The following is a 23,687-nucleotide window of genomic DNA, read 5'->3' as shown; positions in this document are numbered from 1 at the left end:
GGAGATTGGGAGAGTCCAGCCTTGCAGTGGGTACTCACATGTTTTACTAAAGTAAAAGTATCAATACTGCATTGTAGAAATACTCCTTAAAGCATTGGTTCTCAAAGTGGGGTCCGGGGACCCCCAGGGGAACTCGAGGGGGTTCCAGGGGGTCCCCAGCTAAATGATGGATAGGAACCAAATGGACCCTTATGGGTCTGTAATTCTGAGAGTGTACAAATGGAACCAAATGGACCCTAACGGGTCCATTTGGTTCCATTTGTACGCTCTCAGAGTTAAGTTAACATTGATTTTACAATATGAATTGGGGTCCCAGAGATGGAAATGCCATTAAACGGGGGTCCGTAGCCTAATGCATGTCAAACTGGGGGTCCTTAAAATTAAAATGGTTGAGAATCACTGCTAGAGCCGTAAAAATCTTCTCTTATGGGGAGTCCCTGGCTTATCTTCAAATGGGGGTCCGTGGGCTAATAAGTGTCCATTTGGGGGTCTTTGTCATGAAAAAGTTTGAGAACCACTGCCTTAAAGTACCAAAAGTATTATGCAGAATGTCCCATTTCACAAGTTCAAAATGTATAAAAGATCTTCTGAAAATAGCAGATCTACAAGCTCACAATGCGTTGCATTGCGACACATTGTGAGCTTGTAGATCTGCTATTTTCAAATGGTTGAAATATGTATAGGGCTGAAGTGGTTAATGTATGTTTTGTGATAATAATAACTAAATCTGCAAAGTAACTAGTAACTAAAGCTGTCAAATAATTGCAGTGGAGTAAAAAGTGCAATATTTGAGATGTGGAGTTGAAGTAAAAGTATTGAAAATTGGACATACTGAAGAAAGCAAAGAAATACCTCAGAATTTTACTTAAGTACAGTACTTGAGTACATGTACTTTGTTACTTTCCACCACTGCCGCCTTGTGTGTACAAGTAGTACTATGAATTATATAAAGGCAGTGTGTCCTTATGTCACTCTGCTGTAGGCATTCATCCTGTAACACAGCACTTATAGGTCAGTGTCTGTCTTGGCTCCACAAATCACAGTCATTCAGTTGAAAAGCCGTCTTGGCTGTAATTGGCTGCAGCAAACAGGCTGGGTGTGTATGATATTATGTTACATAACTCAGTGGTCACAACCGAAGCCTGAGTGTCAGTGTATAACATGCATACAGTAGGCGGGAGGGGCTACGCTACCCCCGTCAACTTTGCATAACACAGCACATGTGGGGAACCCTGCCTGACGTACACTGATGACGCCCTTTTAACCCACTAGGTGTCGCTTTAGCACCACACTTAACCCATTAAGACCTGAGGCAGATTCTACAAAATGTCAGTTTGTCACAGTTTTTTTTTTTTTTTTACGTATGTGCTATGTCAGTGGTTCTCAAACATTTTCATGTCAAGGACCTCAAAATGTATATGTATTTGGCCGTGGACCCCCATCTCAAAATATTTTGTTCCAGGGACCCCCAGAAGCAAATATTTGACTTACAAATGTTCGCTTTAAAAAGAATATATTCAAATATTTGCACACATTTTCACGATTTAAAAAAAATAGCAGATCTACAAGCTCATACAGCGTGGCACTCGGTGGCACTATGAGCTTGTATATCTGCTAGTTTTGAATAGCCATAGTGTAAAATAATGTTTTTTTTTTTAGCTCAAATGAAAAAGTGACAAAGTAAGTTAGTTAATGACACTGTCCTGAATCCCTTTTGGTGTGTGGAATTAGTTTGCCATTAGAGGTCATACCTGTCACTCATTCCTAGGCTCAGCAGCTGTTTTAATTATTTTACAGTCATTTCAGCACGATCGCCACACAACCTTTAGAAAAATCAATCATGGCACAATGAGGAATAGGCTCTATGCACAGCAGCCATATTGTGTACAAATGGAACCAAATGGACCCTTACGGTCCATTTGGTTCCATTTGTACACTCTCAGAGTTACACACCTTTTAAGCCCCCTCAAGGAACCATGAGGGTCCCTGGACCACACTTTGAGACCCACTGGTGTAGCAGAGTGTTTCCAGTGAGTCAAAATGCACAACATCAGCACCTATGACTCTTGTTTGACCAGAATGGAACAGAGCCTTCATTAGTATCATTGGTAACACCTGTGAAGGAAGTCATTAAGAAGAGGCCACATTTCTCTCCAATGTGGCTGTTGTGCATAGAGCCTATCAGGGTGACAAAATACTATAAACATGTGATCCTAAATAGGAATCCCACTGATTCATTGTGGCCCAGGCAGCCAAGGAATATACTGACTGTCTGACTGATTTGACTGATTTTGCGTTGTGTTGCGAGTTGCGACACAGCTTTTTGGCAAAGAGATTTGGTTTAGAGGGAAAAAAGATGGGGGGCAGGTTTAGAGCCCTGGGGGACCCCTATAGGGTTTAAGTCATACATGGGCAACTGGCAGCCCGGGGGCCACATGCGGCCCCCACCTTCACTTAATGCGGCCCACAGGTTAATATGGGGCCGGAATACTGCTATATTATTGATTTCAGCTGTTACAATTCCAAACATGCAAACATGACCCGCTTTAATTACTTCAGTCTATATTAGTAGCTTAATGGCTAGTACTAAAATTATATTGTTTTGAGCTTGTAGATCGGCTACTTTTGTGTGACAAATAATGGCGAAGTACGGCATTAATTTACAAGGAAAAAGAAATACGGAGATAAGAGGTGTCTGCCCAACAGTATATGCAATGTGGCCCCTTGGAGTGAGTGTGGAAATACAGTGGCCCTCTCCATCATCAAAGTTGCCCACTTTATTTAACTTAAACCGCTGGTTTAAGTTAAATAATATCAATGGACCATAGAGCTGCAACACGTATTCAGACTAATCCATTTAATCTATTATATATAATTTAAAGAAAAACTCAGTTAGATTTTTTAAAAGTTGATTTATAGATATTATTGAAGAACATACTACTTGATTATTCAATGAATCCAATATGTAAGCAATAATCAATAGAACAATCGCTAAGAAAGTAAATGTAGCTTCCTTTTTACACAGTAGTAAAATTAGAAATACTCTGTTACAAGTAAGTCCTGTAGTCAAATTTTCACTTGAGAAATGTACAAAAGTATTGGCATCAAAATGTACTCAAAGTACTAAGTAAACATACTAAGTATGTCTCATTTCACACGTTTTTTTGAAAGATGGAAATACTCAACTCAAGTAAAGTAAAAGTAAGGTAAAAGTATCTCAAAATTGCACTGAAGTACAGTACTTTAGTAAATGTACTTAATTACTTTCCACCAATGCTTTTTACCGAACAAAATGTCAATGACAATTATGTTAAATCATTTTAACAACAGCACACAGGCTGATACAAATTGTCCTTCAAGTCACCAGTCAGATCAGTCACTATTTTGTCATGTCATGGACCCCTAAATATATGTGTATTTGGCTGCAGTACAGACCCCCATCTGAAAAGATTTTGTGGCAGGGACCTCCATGAAATATTTATTTTGGTTAAACAAATTTAAAATTAAAAATTATTACAAATGACTTCTTCTACTTTAAACATTTTCCGAGATTTCTCCAAAATAGCAGATGACTAATTTTGATGCTAAATTAACACACTTAGCTCGGGTTGCCCTTGAATTCCCTCAAGGACCCCCTGGAACCCCCTCAAGGACCCCACTTTGAGAACCAGAGTCTTTAAGTCCAGATTCTTGCACCGGTAGACTGACACTGGTCTCTCTGTCAGGGTGTGTGGGCGTGCACACAGAACTGCTGTCCACATCTTCTCTGGGACACATTTTCTTCAGGGTGGTCGTTGAGTTCCAGCCTTGATCTTGGGCAAACTTGTAAACACAGCCGAACAGAGCAGGAAACATCTCCATCAGGTCAATGCCAGCTGCATCCTCAGGGCTGTGAACACAGAAATTAAGTCATAAGTCACAATTTTTCAGTGGTGTAAATAAACTAAGTACATTTACTCAATTACTGTACTTAAGTACAATTTTGAGTTACTTTTACTTTACTTGAGTATGTACATTTTTCAATAAATGTTTGAGACTGTTTTAGTGTGTTGCGTGTGTTTTAGAACACACGCTACATTACATGTAAGCCCATGGTGCTTTGTGAATTTGTTCATGCGTCTTTATATTGCATCCATGAGAGTTCTGAATTTCAAATTGTATGCCGACAACTTGTTGGCCACTCGCCAGCGCCGTGAAAAAAATAATAGATACATGAATTGATTTTTACATGGACAGAACTGACTTCTCTTTGTGTCGTTTAAAAAATAAATCTAATTTGCCTTACTAGTGCTCATGGAGATTGCGTATGAAGCGCAGCAATCCAAATGTGTTCTCAGGGTAGGGCTTCTTTTTGCCATCCATCTTCTGGACCAACTCAGGTGGGAACTGGAATAAAAACATACAACTTAAAGATCAAATGGACTTAAAGATGAATGTGAGCGTGAAATTATTCTTTATTTGCCTTGGCAAAGCGAATTTGTTTCTATACTACACACAAAGGCATTTCAGAGTGCTTTACATAAGGTTTGCAAAGGCATTTGAGGAGAAATAAAGAACAGAAGAAATAAAATAGAGAAATAAATGTAAAAGTGCACTTGCAGTTTTAGTTATAATTTAGTTCATGTACCTTGCGTTTCCACGTGTTGAACAGTTCCATCTCACCACACTGGTCTAGCGCCCCCATGAGGTCCATGTCAGCATTTCGACAATTCTCAACCTCCTTTTGATTTCCAATCTTTCTCAAGTATGCTACTTTCCTGGAAGAAAATACTGAAAACATTAGGCTACTCTAAAACATATTGGTGGAATTTAAGTACCTTATACTGTCAGATCAAACCGATAGCTGAAAATACTTTTTAGATGTCAGAATGCATGAACAATAATTGAAGGGAAAATATTTTAATTTACATCTCTTTTGACCAAAAGAAGGGATGAGCCAAGCATTCCTTCACTTTAGGTCTTTTCTTTGGGTTTTCATTGATCATCCACTCAATGAGATCCTTGGCAACCACATCCTGAACATCATTCAGGTTGTACTTTCCATCATAGATGTTGCTTTCACATCTAAAGTCACTGCCAAACGGATGGTGTCCTCCCGAAAGGATGTAATACATCAACATCCCAGCCACCTAAGAAGAAGCATGAAAATGGATAGCATATTTTTTATGTTGTTCTCATTTATTAAAATTGTCTCACTCACATATTTTTTAATGTGTTTTTAGGAACCTGGATATCTGCGCTTCTTTTAGCAATATCACTCTGTGCAGGTATAGTCTCCTTTGCCTTCCAGCATCTCGTTCCTGCATTCCTTGTGTGTAGGGTTGTTTGTCCTTTTTGTAATCGTCGGCTTATTCCAAAATCTGCTAATCTTGCTCTATTTTTAACATCTGTAAGGCAAATCAGGTAGATCAATACAATAAACAGTGTTTATTGATGGAAATTACATTTATTGTATGTTGTTTCAATCTCTGAAACTGTGTGCTCTTAATTTCTTCTGTATCGTACCAATGAAGACATTCTGGGGCTTGATATCTCTGTGGAGAATGTGAGGATTCTGGCAATGAAGAATGCTTAAGCTATTGAGAACCTGATTTGCAAGATCCCTCCTCTTTTCACCAAGGCTGTCTTCAGGAAAGGGTTTGATTGATTCATTGATGTACTCTTCCAGCGTGTATTCACATAACTGAAGACCAAGGTACCCAAAGTCCTCATCCTCTGCAAAGTCGACATATCGTACAATCGAAGGATCATCAAGCTCTGGAAGACGTAAAAAGCCTTCCTCATTCTTCAGCACATCATAGTTGGATTTGGGCATTCTCTTAACTGCGACTTCAGTGCCGTCATCTCTTAACCCCAAGAAGACCTCAGTTCCATCACTTCCCTTCGCGATGCGGAATTCATTATCTTTCGCAAACACAAGACTACCAACTTTGATAACTTTACATTCGTCTATGTTTGCAAGCTTCTCTAACGGTTTCTTCCATCTTTGACTGATTCTGTGCCAATTTCGAGGTTTTGGTGACACACTGGCTACGGGGTGGACAGGTTGCACATGTGAGCCTTCATTCAGACCAGATTCCTCAACAGGAACAGTTGTTGGCTTATCTGCATCAACATGAACTTCCTCTTTCAATTCCTCTTGCTTTCCTGACTTTTTTCTCCTTCTTCTCTTCTTCTTTTTGGATCCCGGTGGCTCAGTATTGGCAGTTGTGGAAACTTCACACTCTGAGCTTGGCTTGTTTAGACACTTTTGCAATTCTGTAAGCTCTTCTTTCAGGTTATTATCCATCCGCATTTCTGCAGATGTAATTATATCCTCAGGCACATGATCTATTCCCACTGATGCTAAGATGTCAGTGGCATGTTCACATGGAAGCAGGTTTGCCAGTATGCCATATGTATAGACTCTGATATCAGAGGAGTGCTCTTTCCTCACAAAAGGAACCAAAGTTGTGCATAATGTGTGCATGAGGTTCTGATTCCAGTCATCTTTAAGTTTAGTTTTTTGTGCAATCACATATAGTGTTTGGATCAGACCTCCTTGCTGTATTTGAGGGAATTGAGTGCTTGTGGAAAGGAGTTTCAGCAGTTTGGGGATCATAGACAGTGATACCTCATTGGATATCTCTTTCATTGTGCAGAAAACTGCATGTAGACTTTGAACGACTAAAGCCTGCAGTGTATTGGGCATATTTGGAAGCCGCTTGTCTGCATTTTCAATATAGCAGTTCAGCTTTCCATTGTCCTTCAACCACTTTATAGTTCTCTGACGATAGTCTTCTGCTGATGGTCCGCTAACAGTAAAGAGTGTGTCAATCATGGTCAGATGGGTCTGAGGATTCTCCTCCAGCATATTACGATCAAAACTGTGGAACACTTCTCTTAGTGTTTTCTCTTGAATAGCAATGCCCAGATCTAGAAAATGTTTTATTTTAGAATAAAAGTCACCACCGCTCAATGCAAGCATGCGCATCATTTCAGATAGTTTTACATTAAAACTAACATGTTGAGGATGTGCAGCAGGGATTTGATCTAAAATCCCTCCAGCTTTGATTAGGACTTTAACAATATCATCCCTGTCATTGAGGGCAGCAATATGAAGTGGTGTCATAACGAAGGGAGTATTTCTGATACCATTTGGATTTGCTCCTGCTTTAATCAGTCTCTGCACAAAATCAAGTGGTGTTTTGGAAAGAGCGGCATAATGCAGAGGGGTATTGTTATTCGTGGATAACTGATCTGGGTTTGCACGCTTACTCAGAAGAAACACACAAATGTCCTCCCTGTGAAATGCCACAGCAGCAGTCAAAGGACATATATCATCGTTGAACTCCTTGGATGGGTAAAGGCCATTAATGTCTTTGTCTCTGATTGATTTCTCCAGCTTCTTGGAGTTGCCATCCATAATGAACTGTATTACAGGATGTGTTTCTCTTGGGACAGCTGTGGTCCCTGGAGGAACTAATCGGAACTCAATATTCATGCTCTGTGCAAGCAGATTCTTTGCTTCAGAATAACTGTGTGGTGACAAAAAAAAGAAATAGTTTTCAATACATTTGCTCAGTGCATGTGTTATGTATTTAACCGAAGTTCTACACATGATAAAGAAGGGACAGCGTTAGAGCTGTAGAAAATTCTTACGTAATTATTGGTGGAAAGAAACTAAGTACATCTACTCAACTGCTGTAACACAAACATGTTTGGGGTCATGTTAACGTCTACTCAGGCTTTTGTGAGCACCCCACAAAAATCCCTTTAAGTACAATTTTGATGCACTTTTACTTTACTTGATGTCTATTTTTCGATACTATTATTATTATTATTATCTTTTTTGCAATAATATGAGAACAATGGCTTCTATTATATCATGCTAACTTTCCAGAAATATAAAGCCTGCAGTGGATTCCCCATTGATGATGTCACTTGGTAAGCAGGTTTATGATTTTGAACTGTCCACACCCGTCCTCTGAGACATAGTAAACAGAAATGGTACCATATTATGAGCAATAGCCGATCTACAATGTCACAGCACATTGAAATGTGGCCTGTGAGCTTGTAGATCGACTATTTTTGAAAGATTTTGACACATTTCGAAAACTTTTGAAATGGGACATTGTGCTTTTACTTTTGTAAATGAGACATTGTGCTTTTACTTTTGTAAATGAGACATTCTGCTGTTACTTTTGGTACTTTAAGTATACTTTGATGCCAATACTTTTGCTCAAATAATATTTTGAATACAAGACTTTTACTTGTTTCTACATTGTGGTGTTGGTAATTTTACCTAAGTAAGTACTTTTTTCCACCACTGTGTGTAATCTGGCAAGCGCCAACAAAAGTTGTAAGATTTTATATTAGATCTGTCTCTGGGTTACTCCAACCATCCCTACTTTGAAGTGAATAGCTTTATGGGCCTGGTGTCACAAGCTACTTGGCTACAGCCTGACAGCAGCATGACTGATTCGAAATACCTGCAATTTAAATCAAGTGTCCAAAGTCTGTTTTTATGGCCATGCATGAACACTACAGTAAAAGTAGACAGATTGCCAATTTAGTAATTGAGCTCATCTTTATGCACAATCACATGATGTTATCGTAGAGCAAAGATTGGACTTTGAATCATCAGACATCATGGACTTTGAAATATCAGATAAGAGAGCTGGACATGCCATACCATAATGTACAAACACAGCACACATTAATCAAATAGATATTCTTATTTAACCCATTAAGACCGGGAACGCACCTGTTGTTTTAGATTTCTTTGGCTATACCGCACTATGAGCTTGTAGATCTGCTATTTTTTTTTAAATCGTGAACATTTTGTGCAAATCTTTGAATATATTTACATTTTAAAAGTGAACATTTTTAACTCAAATCTTTGCTTCTGGGGGATTCTACAAATCCCCTCTAGGCCTAAATAAGACCGTTTTTTGAAAAAAGGTATGTTGCTATTATCAGTGGTTAACAAACTTTATTGAATTATATATCTCAAAATATGTTGTTCCAGGGACCCCCCATAAGCAAAGATTTGAGTTAAAAATGTTCGCTTTAAAAAATCTGCTATTTTTGAATAGCCGGTTAAAGTGGTTACACAGATGTTTTAAACTTTTAATGGGTTAAAGCTGGTCAGTAGGGTCAGTAGGGTATTTTCCATATGGTCAGTTACATAATGCTGTGCCTTTTAATAGATATAGCCAGTGTTCGGCAGTAACTAATATATTCATGTAATATACAGTAATTACTTTCCCCAGTAACTAGTAGCGTAACTTATTACAACTGCCGAAACAGTAATAATATTAAGTCTGAGTTACTACATTAGAATGAACACAATTTCTTTTTGTCCAAGATATTAAGCCTATCATTTATGCTCCATAGGAGCATGCGCTGGAAAAAAATAACAGATCTACAAGCTATCAACATGTTGCAATGCAACTCATTGATGGCTTGTATATCTGTTCTTTTTAAGCATGCACCCTTTCACAAAATGATGATGTAATGTGAACATGCAAAAGTAATGTAATGTATCTTACTCTTGATACCAAGTAATACGTAATGACCCTGACCTTCAGTGGTGGAAAAAGTACTAAAATGTTTTACTTAAGTATAAGTATCAATACTGCAATATAGAAATACTCTGTTACAAGTAAAAGTCCGGAATTAAAAGAAAACGTTTAAAAAAACGTAATAAGTAACTGGTATCTTTACTCTTCCTGAATTAATTGCCCAACACTAGCTCTGTTTAAAATGTTATGAACAGATGTGGATGTGGCAGAACTGTTTAACAGCAGATAAAATGGTCTGATGCCGATTTTGTTTTCAGAATAATAAAAACAAAATTCAGAATTGTATAAATCATACCCTATTCATACTAAATAAAAATACATACACAAATGTGACAACTGCTCAGGTGTATTCCAACTGCCTGAAGCCTAACAACAGCATTAAAAATAAGGTGGTAAATTAAACTTACAGTTTCTGGGTTTAATCTTAGGTCTGTCTTTCAAATCGACGTCACACCTGTGTCAGTCTGGTTACAACCTTATGAATACATATTGGCCCTTAGGACTTCCCATTCTCTCTCTCGCTCTCTCTCTCTCTCTCTCTCTCTCTCTCTCTCTCTGTCTCTCTCTCTGTCTCTCTCTCTCTCTCTCTCTCTCTCTCTCTCTCTCTCTCTCTCTGTCTCTCTCTCTCTCTCTCTCTCTGTTGGAGGGCAGGGATTGTAGAGAAAGTCATCTGTAAAGACATGCAACGTTACCGGCGGTGGTGTAAAAAGTACTCACATTTTTTACTTAAGTAAAAGTATCAATACCACAATGTAGAAATACTCCACACTTACTATTACAAGTAAAAATGCATTTAAATTGTACTTGAGTAAAAGTACAAAAGTATTGGCATGAAAATATACTTAAAGTACCGAAAGTAAAAGTACTCATTATGCAGAATGTCCCATTTCAAGCAGAATGTCCCATTTCAAAATGTATAAAAAATATTTTGAAAATAGCAGATCGCGATGCGACGTGTTGTGAGTTTGTAGATCTGCTATTTTCAAATAGCCCAAATATAGAGCTTAAGAGGTTAATTCATGTTTAGTAATAAAAATCGAAATCTACAAAGTAACTAAAGTTTTCAAATAAAGGTAGTGGGGTAAAAGTACAATATTTTTTAGAGTAGAAGTAAAAGTATTGAGAATTGGAAATACTCCACTAAAGTAAAGTTGTACTTAAGTACAGTACTTGAGTAAATGTGCTTAGTTACTTTCCACCTCTGGTTACCGGTCTGTACACATTTTCTTTTTTACAGTCTATGAACAACAGTCAAAGGGACCGGGTCACAGTGAAAACCCTAGCAAATGGACTCTTGATCGATAGCAGCTCATCTGATTAGGCCTACTTTATGTGACCAAAATAATGTGTAACTAGAAAGGGTGCATATCTCTGACAGGTTGGGTTGCCATGCTAGGGCATTGTCAGGTTTTAACCTGACACAATGCAATTTTTGTTCATCTGCAGCGATGTCTGCTGTTGTAGCGGAGCATACAATTCACTCTTAAAGTTCCTCCGAGCAGGAGGCCTCGTTGTGGCTGACAGTAGCTGAAGGGTTATGTCCTAACACCTTTCTGCAGATCTAGCCCATTTTGTGCTTAACCTTTTTCCAGCGGCGTAACTACCGTTACGCAGACAACGCAGTTGCGTTGGGGCCCAGAGTCATTTGGGGCCCACCCGTGCCGCGTTGGTAAATTAAAATAATAAATACATACAGAGATGCAATGACAGTTGAGTTGACCGAAGTTTGGCGGAGCCCGGTGGCTGCTGCTAGCACCTGCGGGCCCCTCGACAGCTCTGGTGGAGAGGGTAGGCTAATAACGTGGAGGAAGTCAGAAGTCAGAAGAAGTCATCCAGGCTGGACTATTGCAACTCTTTATTATCAGGCTGCGAAAGTAAGTCCTTAAACAGCCTGCAGCTAGTCCAGAATGCTGCTGCGCGCATACTGACAGGAACCAGAAGAAGAGATCATATCACTCCTTCACTGGCCTCTTTGCACTGGCTCCCGGTTAAATACAGAATAGAGTTCAAGGTACTCCTCCTCACCTACAAGGCTCGCAACGGACAGGCACCAGTGTATCTCAAAGAACTCATTGAGCCTTATGACCCAGCCAGAACACCATTGCGTTCACAGTATGCAAACATGCTTAAGGCTCCAGGAAACCCCAAAAAGGTTAGAACAGGCGGCAGAGCATTTAGCTGTGGAACCTTCTCCCACTCTCAGGCAGTGAAGCAGACACACAGAAGCAGACAGATGCCAGGTCATTGTTGACCTGGCATCCCATAGTGTGTATAGTTTCATAGTTTTGACTATTGTTTTGCTTGTGTACTGCTTTATTGGATTATTACTTCTATGCATTTGCCATATTATTGATGTATTATGATGTCCTTGCTTACTGTAAATCGCTCTGGATTAAGAGCATCTGCGAAGTGCCTACATTGTGAATTGTAATTGTATAGTATTTCTCAGTACTCAGTCACCTGTAGTCATCCTCTCTCCCCTCTCCCTCCCACTTCCCTCTTCCTTACATCCCTTCCCTCTCTCCTCTCGTCCTCTCTCTTCTCCTCCTCCCTTTGGTTGTGTGGGTTTGTTTGTGTCCCACTGGTGCAATTGTAATTAACACTGTACGGACTCACGCCTCAGTAAGGCCTGCCACTAATTCCACATCCGCGGACCCGCTGCCCGGAGTTTCTTTTATCTCCCACGTCGCAGTTCCATGGACTGTTATTACGGACCCCCAGTTGCAGATCAAGTGTGACTGAGGACCGGCCCTCTCCATGGAGCACAACCATGGTTTTCTACATTACACTATACCACTATACTGCATATTATCTTAACATTCTTATATTATACCATTATATACTGTATAAACATTATTGTTGTACTATATTATATTATCATATACTATCTTACACTACTATATTTGATATTATTTCTACTACTTGTATCTCTCTGTCTCTCCTCCCTCTCTCTCTCTTCTTTTCCCCCGACACGGTCGAGGCAGAAGGCCCCCACCCTAGAGCCTAGGGTCTGCCTGACATTTCTTCCAGTTAAAGGATGTGTACACTGGTTTCTTTCTAAATTGGGCTGAAAATCTATCAGAAGACCAAAAGGGGAGATAAATGTAACGTCCCCTTTTGCACATATAGTGTTTGTATTTGTTGATGACATGTATTATTGTGTTAATTCTGTATGCTAATACATAGGACCACAATGGAAACAAGTCCCCAGGACGTTTTTGTATTAGCTTTTATTAGCTTTTAGCTTTAATCTCTACAGTACCACGTGCTGTTTACATTTCTGACTAATAAAAGTATTCAATCAATCAAAACTCATTCATAGATTCCAAGACACTTTTAAATAGCATACATTCATGTTAAAATGTACAACTTTGCCTTTACCACAAGCACATCAAATGAGATATGATTAATCAGAGAACTCGGTGAAACTCATCTGAGGAAAACAAAATACTGGTACGCATGCTCAACAGACTAAAAACTGAGAATAAATAATCTGAGATATTGTATACAGCATTTCCATCATCTAAGCAGCACTTTCCATTTGCTGTTAAGACCGTGAGCCACTTCAGGTGCACATTTATATGCTTGTCAGTCCATGTTAAAATTGTGCGCTTTGCAGCTTATTAAATACAGCAAGACTTATGTAAATACAAACACATACAGTATAAGTACTAGCATGGCTGTGAATCATGCTATGTGCTTAACTTATCAAGATTCAGCATTATTTTATTGTGACAATGATATGAAAATGACATGTCATGTAAACATGTAATTACATGTCATGAAAAAACAGTCACACCGGGCCTGAGTCACTGGTATCCCACATCCGATTTTTGGCCTAGTTTGGAATTTGATTGTTTTAATCACTGAAAAACAAAACAAAAAAAACTATGGAAACTGATTTTTGCTAATCGGATTTGAACCACATTCCTAGGTGGTTTGAAATGTGATTCAAATCTCATTCCTAAAGATGTGTCTTGGTCTGGACACCCGGACAATGAAGACTGATTCATGCTTCATCGTAAGATGGTGTCGCTCGCCGGAAATAGCTGATCTACAAGCTGTCAGCTATTTTAAGAGTAGACATTTATTTTGTATTCCTTTTTTCTTCCCCAATTTAGTTGTTATGCCAATTAATTCTTACCCACACATTCTGTGTTACCCTACTGGTTTACCTGCCTGTGAGGAACCCTCTCCGGAAAGATGTAACCCCCCCCCCCCGTCCTACTCTTCCCGTTCAACACCCCACATACACAATCTCTTTATACAAGTAGAGAGTCAAATTATTGGGTTTAGGCTCCTCGACATCACAGCAACAAGGAAAAGTAACAAAATAGCAACATACTATAACAATAGAAATAGCAGTAAAAAAAAAAGAGTACAATACATGATTTACTGTAGGCCACTTTTTTCTAAAAATTAGCGCCCGCAAGCTCAATGACACTCAACAACATCCAATAAGGAGATTTGTTACATTGCTGTAAGGTAAGTCTCACCAGTTACCAGTGAATTCCATGTGAATATTACATTATTGCTTTCTTTCCCATCTGAATGAAGGGAACTTTTTAAGGGTAATCTCCTTATTGGATGTTAACATTCATCCATCCTTACTTTGAGTAGACACCGCCGATACCCGAGGCATTGATCAGAATATACAGCTCCTGTCCTAAACGCAAATACACTGCTATTTTTCAGATTGCAGCAATGCCCTTAGTTTCTTTGTATGCAGTGATTTTCAAACGTTTTGTGCCCAAGGCACAACCAATGGGCAAGTCAAAATCTCAAGGCACACCCGTATTCATAGCGGAAACAGCATATCTACAAGCTCACAGCTTGCAGATCTTGTAGATTTTTAAAAATAAGTGAGGAAAGAAATGTCAAATTAAAAATAATAATTTAAATGTAAAACTTTTGTGACAATACATGCCCAAAATAGGGATGCCAGGTTGAAAGTGGTTAAAATCTTTGTTTTAGGGTATAGAATTTGCCTCTGTATTAGTGCACACAAAAACAGTAGTTAATTTACTGATATAGTACAACCACTTAAACCCAATATACTACAGTACATTGACGATGTGATGGCAATCACAGCGACGACTAGCCAATCACGGGTCTTTGCTGATGTGGTGTAGGCTATCTAATGACAAGTCTATGCTAGGCCCCCTCCTTTATTCCCTGTACATCAAATCGCTTTGCCCAAAATGGCCGAGGCACACCTGGACTTGTCTTACGGCACACCGGTGTTCCTCGGCACACCGTTTGGGAACCACTGATCCTAAGGCAAGTATGAGAATAATTAACCATGATGAGAACACATCCGTCAAAACAACTTCTGCCAACAGTTCTGGCATCAAAATATAAAACAATAAATACAGAATGCATTTACTTTGTGGTCAAAAGGTCGCTGGTTTGATTACCAGTACTAACAGTGTCCGTTAAGCAGGCAGTATACTTCTTTTGAAATTGTTGTTTGGTGTGTTTGCACATCAAACTGCTGAGAAATGCGGCAATGCAAGATAATTAGTATCATTGGTGACACCTGTACAGGATTATGTCAATAAATTCGACTAGTTCATCTGGCGAGCTTGTGCACAATATGAGGATCAAACCCTAATGCTGTTTCAGCCGCAAATGTGCCATTTTTCCTGTGCAAATACGCCAAATAGTATTTCGCTTTAAGTATACCGAGGCCCTTTAATGTCCCTGAGCATGGGAAACTAATCCCCAAAATAAATATTAAACCATGTTATACCAGCCTAATCCATGGAAATCCAGTGGAAAATTACTAACTAGCAAGAAACACAATGACAAAATGTAACAGACAGCTTCCTGCAATGCGTGTGGTTGTACTATCATAATGTATACATGTATTATACATGCAATGTAAAAGAAAAACATACTACTCAAACCCAAGTCTGGGTTGGATACCAGTACCACCTTCAGGTTTGGCCCGGAGAACGTCTAGGAGAACCTCGTACGTAACAAACACCACCATGTTGACAGGGAACGCACGGAGCCAGTTTATGCCCAAGCTCCTGAAGAACACGGCCCCTCCCTCCACCCTCACCGTCTCGGCGATGCAGTGGAAGAAGCCCTTGTATCGTTTGATCTCCCTCGCTCCGTCCATTTGCAGACGGGCCTTGATCACGTCCATGGGCGTTCCCACGGTCCAACCTGTCATTCCCGCTATCCCGCCAGCCAGCATCACACCACTCCACTCTGGAAAATCAACAGACATTATTGTTTAATAAATCAATGAGGTAAAAGTGGTTAACAGTTGTTTTTTTAACAGATAACATAAAGTGGAGTGCCACAACCCCCTAGTTCAGTGGTTCTCAACCTTTTCAGGCCGTGACCCCCAAAAATAATCATAATAATATTATAAAATAATAATATTTGAACTGGGGACCCGACAAAATAATAATATTTGAACTGGGGACCCCACAAAATAATAATATTTGAACTGGGGATTCCCCAAAAAAATCATATTTGAACTGGGGACCCCCCACCCTGATAAGCACTGTAGGAGTTGAGGCCTTTTAGTTCCCACAATCGGTTCCACAGATAAATATTGACAAATATTGTGAAAAATAGCAGATCTACAAGGTCACAACGCCTCGCAACATGAGCTTGTAGATCTGCTATTTTCACAATATTTGTCTCTTTCTTATATTATTTGACAATTTGGCCAATGTTTGACCAATGTTTTGGCCAATGTTTGATTACTTTTGATGCAGTAATGGTCCTTTTTCTTTTTCCCCCTTTGTTTGATGTGTTAAAAAAGGTCTTAAAAGTCCTAATTGTCACTTCACTGTCATCTGGGGACCCCCCAAAACTCATGTGGGGATCCCCCTGGTGGTCCCGACCCACAGTTTGAGAACCACTGCCCTAGCGGTTCTAAAATCACAGTTAATTACAGCTTTGTGTGGCTTATTGCTTTCATAAAACAGTTATGGCAACATGAAAACCATAGACATTTACTGTACACCAATTAAAACAACATTTTAATGACAATTTCACTACAAGAATATTTTCTAAATAGGGGCACTATTAAGTGTTAAGTGGTTAAGCATTTTCTTGAATGAGACAAAAGGGAGACTCTGGCTCACCTGGTCCATTCTTGCCAGAGTGCCTCAGCCTATCAGAGATGATGCTGTACGTTAAAAAGTACGTGGCGAAGGACGGCCCGTCTCTCAGCATGAGGGGGAGTGCCCCTCTGTACAGTCCCCGGACCCCTTCCTCTCTGACGATGCTCAGGAGGCAGTGGACCGGCCCGCGGTACTTTGGTTTGGGCACATTGACGCCTCCTTTCGAGGACTCTGTCTGACACTGCAGACGCACTTTAACAATGTCACCCGGTGACATCACCGATACCTGCCACAAGCACATTACAGGGACTTAGTAAAACATGGCGATTAGAACATAATCATCAGTCCACTCTTCCTACGAGCAAAGTATCACTTGAACTTGCTAGATTTTTGGGTCCGGTGCCGATTCTGATTTTGGATCTATCTATCAATCTACCGCCCTTAAAAAGCCTCCTTCATTCAGATGGGAAAGAAAGCAGAGCACAAGAATGTGCTCAGTGATACAGTACCTGTAATATTCACATGGAATACACTGGTAAGACTTACCTAACAGCAATGTAACAAATCTCCTTATTGGATGTTGAATAATGCTTGGTCCATAATACACACAAATATAGAGTTGTCATTGGCTGTGCGATCTCAATGTGTGTGAAATTGGCCTTTCTGTATGACAGTCAACCTGCAGTCAACCCCAGAATGGGGACGTTAGGGTTCATTTTCTTACAGTGTGCCTCTGACTGTAGGAGGCTAGCCGTCTATAAAAAGGGTTTGTACGTTTTTTTTGTGCACACTGCCAGCATGCAGAAGCAGTACCTCCATGCATTCTCTTTCACATACAGTAGGATTGATATTTTCTGAAATATTTAACAGTCATTTTATAATGGAAGTCAATGGGGCTCGGATCGAGCTGAACCGGGCCCAAATATTGTCATTTTGTTTACAAACACAATGCCCTCGCTACAAATTGAATCATTTGAGGTACAGAAGAATAGATGAAGAAATAAAACAAGTAGCATGACACCAGAGGCTGTGCAGTCCTTCCCCTACAGTCGGACAGACGAGCCAGACATCATGGAATGTACAGGAACGTTGACTGTGTCCTTCACTCTTTCTATTTTTTTTTCCTGGGGAGTCACTTGGGCTGAAACCTTGACCTAATTTTGAGATGACTGAGTCCTAGTCTGTCTATCAGTCTGTGTCTCTGGGGCTAATCTCACAAACTGCAGGATCGATCAGTGCTATATTTCTTGTGCACACTTCAATTTAATAATGGTAGTCAGTGGCTGTCGGATTGGCCTGAAACCTTGCGAGTCTCAAGTCATAGATACGTAATAGATGACTGATGTCACAGACTGGCCACATGAAGCCCCCGATGCACATAAAGCCACACCGTTCCCATGTAGATCTCGAGATCCACAAGACGAGATTTTTGTTTTTGAAACTACAACAACTGACGTATGACATAAGACATTGCACCGGTTCTGTGAGTCATAAAAAAAGACACCCAGACAACGGCAGTGGCAGAATTGTTTCATGGTGGAATATGGATTGTTGCTGCACGACAGCGGAATAATTATTTATTTGAAAATGTTGCTACAAATCACCTTTAAAAGACACTTTTAAAACATGTGAACATGCTCGGTATCCCTTCTTCCTATGAGATCTAAACCAGGTTTTTTTCTCAAATGGCTCATTCTACAGTCTAAGAACAGAGCTTCAAGCTACACATTATGTATATTGATAAATGTATAATCCAGGCTCCATGGTTGATTACCTGAGCCACGCCTCCTGCCATACCAGAGAAGAAAACCTCAATTCTGGTGTTTGAACCTCCTGGAGCTCCTCTGAACTGGCTGAAACCCTGCAGGCAGTTCCTGTACGTGCCGAACACCACAGAGGACGTCATGGAGATGGTGGTGACGGGCAAGGACATACCTTTGAAGAAACCATGAACCTGAAGGCACAGAGCAAGAGAAAGGTGTTCAGAGGCACGTGGTGAAATCTCTGCATCAGAGATTCTCAAGCCTTTTAATTTAATGGACCCCGAGTTTGATATGCATTAGCGCATAGACCCCCGTTTGATACAATGTTTGCTGTGTCATTTAGCTGGGGACCCCTGTAGTCTAGATGGAATGAGGGGTCCACACGTGGATTTGTATATTTTCGGCCAGTTCATTTTTAACCCTATCTTACACATATCCTACCCAAAGTCCCAAAATGGAAAAAATAGCAAATCTTTGGAAGTATACAACATACAGAGACAAATTATCAGATTTTTTCCATACAATGTGGACTCAAGGAATCAATTAAAATTGGTATTATTAAAATTCAAGCATATCTTTACTCTATTTCAGGGAAAGCATTTTTTCTTTTTAAGATTTAATCTTGGGGCTTTTATGCCTTTATTTGACAGGACAGTAGGCTGACAGGAAATGGGGAGAAAGATGGGGGGACGACACACAGCAAAGCAATCAAACCCACGACACGTTGTCAGGCTGGATTATCAGCCTAGGTGCCCAGACGGTTACACCAACAAATTACATGGCCTATCTGGTTAAACATGTTAAACAACTCTTATGAACATGTAATGTGGTGAAATAAGTCAATAAGTATGTCAATTTCATTTGTATAGCATTTCTCACAGAGCTCACAAAGTGCTTTACATACAGTACAACAGAAATACAAACGCAGCATTCATCTCAGAATGCAAAACAGTAGACATATAACACACCTTACCTGGAGGAAAAAGGACATTCCAACAGTTTTAAGTGGTTCTTAAAACTTTTCCGCGGAGGCTACATAGACCTGGCATTCCAGAGTCTGGGCGCCACACACTGAAAGAATCTGTCGCCTTTAGTAATGAACTTTTTTTTAAGTAGTTAAACTGATTTTGATGCTATATTAACTCCTTTTGCTGGGGACCCCTTGGAACCCACTCAAGGACCCCTAGGGGTCCCCGGGCCCCACGTTGAGAACCGGTGCTCTACATGATCAAAAGGAATTTGCGTTGTGTGTCACACTCACCCCTTCTTTTGCAAATGTTGCTGTTGCACACTGCCATATTCCTGTGAACTGCTTCTGTGTTTGTATTCTGACCTGAGTATGGAGGAATTCAGCAGAGAGAAAAAAAAATCAATATGAGCTCCAGATTTTGTGAAATCTGGTTTAATTTAGGCTGCATGCATTCATTGCACTGACCTTTACAGTGTCCAGAGGGTAGCCTACTGCAACTCCACATGCACCTAATGACAAAAACACACATAACATCTTTGAAGGTTACATAATATCACAATCACTATAAAATGACAAAGTGACAAAATCACTCACACACGCACGCACGCAACACGCATCAATACAGCAATTTATCCATACAGCAATGTACAGACACATAAAAACAAAACCACAAGTAATCAAATCAGGGGTCTTCAACGTTTTCAGGCCAAGGACCCCCTAGCTGAGAGAGAGATGAAGCAGGGACCCCCTCTATATTGTATAGAATTGTGTTTCATATTCAACTTTTTTTGTTTACGTGGTCTGCTCTTTTCTCCCTCTACACCTATAGCCTCTTTGCCAAAAATAGCAGATCTACAAGCTCACAACGCCTCGCACTGCGAGGCGTTGTGAGCTTTTTTTTGTATATTAATTTTTATTGGTTGCGTTGTTAGGGTTGTGAGCTTGTAGATCTGCTATTTTTGGCTAAAGTTCTCCTCAGAAAAGGGATGCTGGGGTTCAAGTGATTAAGGTAAAAAAAAAAAATTCATATCACACAAAGATTTGGCGGACCCCCTGTAGTAACTCTGAGGACCCCCTAGGGGTCCCGGACCCCCTGTTGAAGACCCCTGATTATTAAATGAATGAATGAAAACACTGCAGACATTATTACAACCACATGGTGGCAGAAGTGGCCAATGACACACATTAAATATATAAACAGTAATGGAAAAACAGCAACAGATACACACTGCTTCATTGAGAACAAGACTGATAACAAGGGACTTGGATACAATCAAGAGATTCCTTCTGCTCATCATGCTTAACTTATCAAACGATTAGGCTATCAATCAGGCTTATAATATAACTCACACAGATCGTGGGCAATGCATTTTGAATAGCCTACATGTTGTATTTTGTGTAAGATATTAGGGCCTATTCTATGATTAGTGTAAATATGAGTAACCCTAACCCAGACATGTGGTCCAGATCGAGGTTAGGAAACTGGTTCTATCTTTAGATTTGAACATTATTCTGCCAGATGATGACTAGACCTACATACAGTAGGTCAAATATAGCCTTGGATCAAGAAGACTATGATAGATGGTCAAATAAAATAAAAACGCCTAATATTATTTAATCATGGGACTGCAGGCAGATTATGATAAAGCAGAGATAGTTAGGCTATATAGCTATGATAATCAGTTAGTCTGTCTGCAATGCAATGCTTGTTAGTTGTAAGCATAGGCATCTCGAGCAGAATGGCTGTGATATCATATCACAGCCATTCTGCTATCACACACACATTTCATGTAATTCCAAATACACAGCCATAGGCTGTGTATTTTGAATTACATGAAATGTGTGTGATATCACAGCCATTCTAGCAAGGCATATGGCATCTCTACTCTGCACACATTGCCTTCCTGTAAACACGCGCATATATTGTGATAACTGCCAGTTACCTCCAATGGACCCCGCCACAAAGTCAGCGATATGCATTCTGTCCTTAAACCTGCTGGTCACAGTTCTGTGGCTCTACTCGGGCAGTCCATTCTATCCCCGTAATCATCATAACCTTGAACCTCTTGCCATTGAGCTGCTATGGCTCTGTGAGCCGCCTGTTTTCATTGCTAAACTGAAGACACGTGTCAACAGACCTTGTGTTGTTACGAAACGCAACGCCCGAGTGACTCCGAGTTTAGCCGAAGATAGCCGATGCTGCGACACACCTCTATATGTGCGACACACGTAGCTCAACTCGCTACCGCTCTGTTAGTAGCAGTTCTCCTCCCATAGACTGAAAATGTCCCTATTCTGCGAGGTGTCCAACTGTAGTAAAAATAAAGAAAACTATTTAACTACTCATCAAAAACAAGGCTATTTTGTGTTGTTGAAAGTATATCCTCCACGGTGGGAAACGTCTCAGGATCACAGCTTCTCTGTATAATACACTATTTGGGGAGAAAATAAATTATGTCCGCCAGACGGAAATTATTTTATTAACTCACCTGCGCCCTCTACAGATCTGATAAATATAAATTACCATTGACCTGATCTGTAGAGGGCGCAGGTGAGTAATAAAGCGCGCACACACACACACACACGCACGCACGCACGCACGCACGCACGCTTAATAATATAGGCGAGATCAAGTATGGGGTGAAAAGTGTTCATCGATTTCTTTTTTATTGCTCATCAAACAATAATGAAGGGTTGTCTGATATTCATTCCCAACATTTAATTATCGGTTTATCTCTTTGCTCAAATTATACAGTATATAAGGCAAGCTCTAACATGTACACACTGTACCTTCAATTTTTTACAGTAGTTCTACACACAAAGCATTGTTGCTACTTACTGTCTGTATTGATCTACAGCACCCCCATGTGGCTCCCTTCAGGATGGAAGTTTCTTCAGACTCCCTGTGGCCATGGTGCAAACACTAATAAGTGTCTATTGCTTCTAAATCTTGCAGCACTTTTCTTCATATCCCTTCTTAATCTTTATCCTTGATTTGTTTTTATTTATTGACTGTTACTTGTTCTTGTTTAACTGTTTCTATAGCTTATGTTTTCATTGTGTTTTCACAGATCAGATGTACTGTGATTTGTGTTTGTATGTGTTGAGACACATTTCCCATGGCTGTATAATGAAATAACATAATTTTTGTTTTGTTTAGGGTTCTTCATTCATCACAGCAATACAATACAATGCTTCACAAATCTTGTGAGTTTGGACCAAAAAAAAGAGACAACCAACCACTATAATCTGAAGTCAGTCATGTTTTATTTACCATTTGTACAGATTATGATGAATAAATCCAGACAAACAAGTTAACTGTTTCAGCTTTTGAGGTATGTTACAAAAATATCAGTTTGTCTCAGCTCTTGCATTCTAATCTCAGTTGTGTAACCGCTAACTGCAATCGGAGACTTTAAAAACTGCTTAAACAGACATTCAGGTGACCACACTGCTACAGTAGACCGAAAAAATATTTTATATTATAAATATATGTACATTTCCCAACACTTTAAAACAATCTAGCACACATCTTTTAATTACAATTCTGTACATATTGCATCTTTCCTGTTAGCTGTATAATTGCAAAATGCCAATCACCAATCACCTCTGTGAGATAGATACACTTGAATCTAACATCCACAGGTTAAATCCAGTGATGTAACAATGACCTTACATAGAGAACAGTCAGTGTTAAAGAGGTGGAATGCCGGGTTAATGTAACAGATATATCACAACATCCACATACAGTGGTTTATACTTTCATTTTGTCATCAGCACCGCCCGTCTTGCTATTATAACAAGAAGATAACTGCATTTACCTGTTGTCCCAGGTCGTACTAGTCCCTGATTAGCCAACTAGAAAGACAAGGACACCAGGTGAACGTCATTCATTTTCTAGTACAATTGAACGAGCTGCTAGGAGTGTGTGATCGGGGTATTTTACCCACTTAACCCTATATAATTTGTTGTACGTCAAATAGCAGATCTACAAGCTAACAATGCATCGCAACGGGATGTGTTGTGAGCTTATAGGTGTGCTATTCTTGCCAAATGTTCACCTACAGTATTATGACATAACGGATGCTTTGTAGCTGTTGTACTGTCCTGTATGTTTTTGCAAAGTTGTGTAATATGCTCTGCCTCTTGGTCAGTTCGCATTTGTAAAAGAGACCTTTGTCTCAATGCGAATTTACTGGTTAACTGAAGGTTAAACATATGCCCAGAATAGGAACACTAGGGTTCAAGTGGTCAAGCATCAATGACTTTTCCAAACAAGAGGCTGCAATCAACAAAGGTT

The 23,687-nt window shown here is 39.8% G+C and overlaps 2 protein-coding genes across 2 annotated transcripts; both read right to left on the bottom strand.

The window, feature by feature from the left end:
• Nucleotides 1–2,903: 2,903 nt before the first annotated feature.
• LOC311062988 (uncharacterized protein) lies at nucleotides 2,904–5,120 on the bottom strand (the record flags this gene model as incomplete). Its single annotated transcript, XM_084082207.1, has 4 exons — nucleotides 2,904–3,889; nucleotides 4,286–4,386; nucleotides 4,628–4,757; nucleotides 4,909–5,120. 4 exons carry the CDS (start codon nucleotides 5,118–5,120, stop codon nucleotides 3,625–3,627), a joined length of 708 nt encoding a protein of 235 aa, XP_083938333.1. The 3' UTR covers nucleotides 2,904–3,624.
• Nucleotides 5,121–12,867: 7,747 nt separating this feature from the next.
• On the bottom strand, nucleotides 12,868–21,460 carry slc25a47a (solute carrier family 25 member 47a). The gene is made up of 6 exons (XM_084083271.1): nucleotides 21,331–21,460; nucleotides 19,853–19,896; nucleotides 19,679–19,750; nucleotides 18,429–18,608; nucleotides 16,676–16,940; nucleotides 12,868–15,785 (listed from the first exon to the last, which is right to left on the bottom strand). The coding sequence occupies exons 1-6, from the start codon at nucleotides 21,365–21,367 to the stop codon at nucleotides 15,466–15,468; spliced, it is 918 nt and encodes a 305-aa protein (XP_083939397.1). The 5' UTR covers nucleotides 21,368–21,460; the 3' UTR covers nucleotides 12,868–15,465.
• Between the last annotated feature and the right edge of the window lie 2,227 nt (nucleotides 21,461–23,687).

Source organism: Gymnoscopelus microlampas (genome assembly GCF_963454915.1).
Source record: "Gymnoscopelus microlampas genome assembly, chromosome: 16".
NCBI classification, from domain to species: Eukaryota; Metazoa; Chordata; class Actinopteri; order Myctophiformes; family Myctophidae; genus Gymnoscopelus; species Gymnoscopelus microlampas.
Note: the sequence above shows the minus strand (reverse complement) of the source record. Positions and strands in the feature narration are given on the sequence as shown.

Excerpts from the sequence above, each read along its gene's own strand:
- slc25a47a (XM_084083271.1), bottom strand. The coding sequence starts at position 21,367 with ATGCATATCGCTGACTTTGTGGCGGGGTCCATTGGAG. Across the intron at positions 19,897-21,330 it reads TGTGGCGGGGTCCATTGGAG|GTGCATGTGGAGTTGCAGTA; the intron begins GTAACTGGCAGT and ends TTTTGTCATTAG. Across the intron at positions 18,609-19,678 it reads CAACATTTGCAAAAGAAGGG|GTTCATGGTTTCTTCAAAGG; the intron begins GTGAGTGTGACA and ends CTGTGCCTTCAG.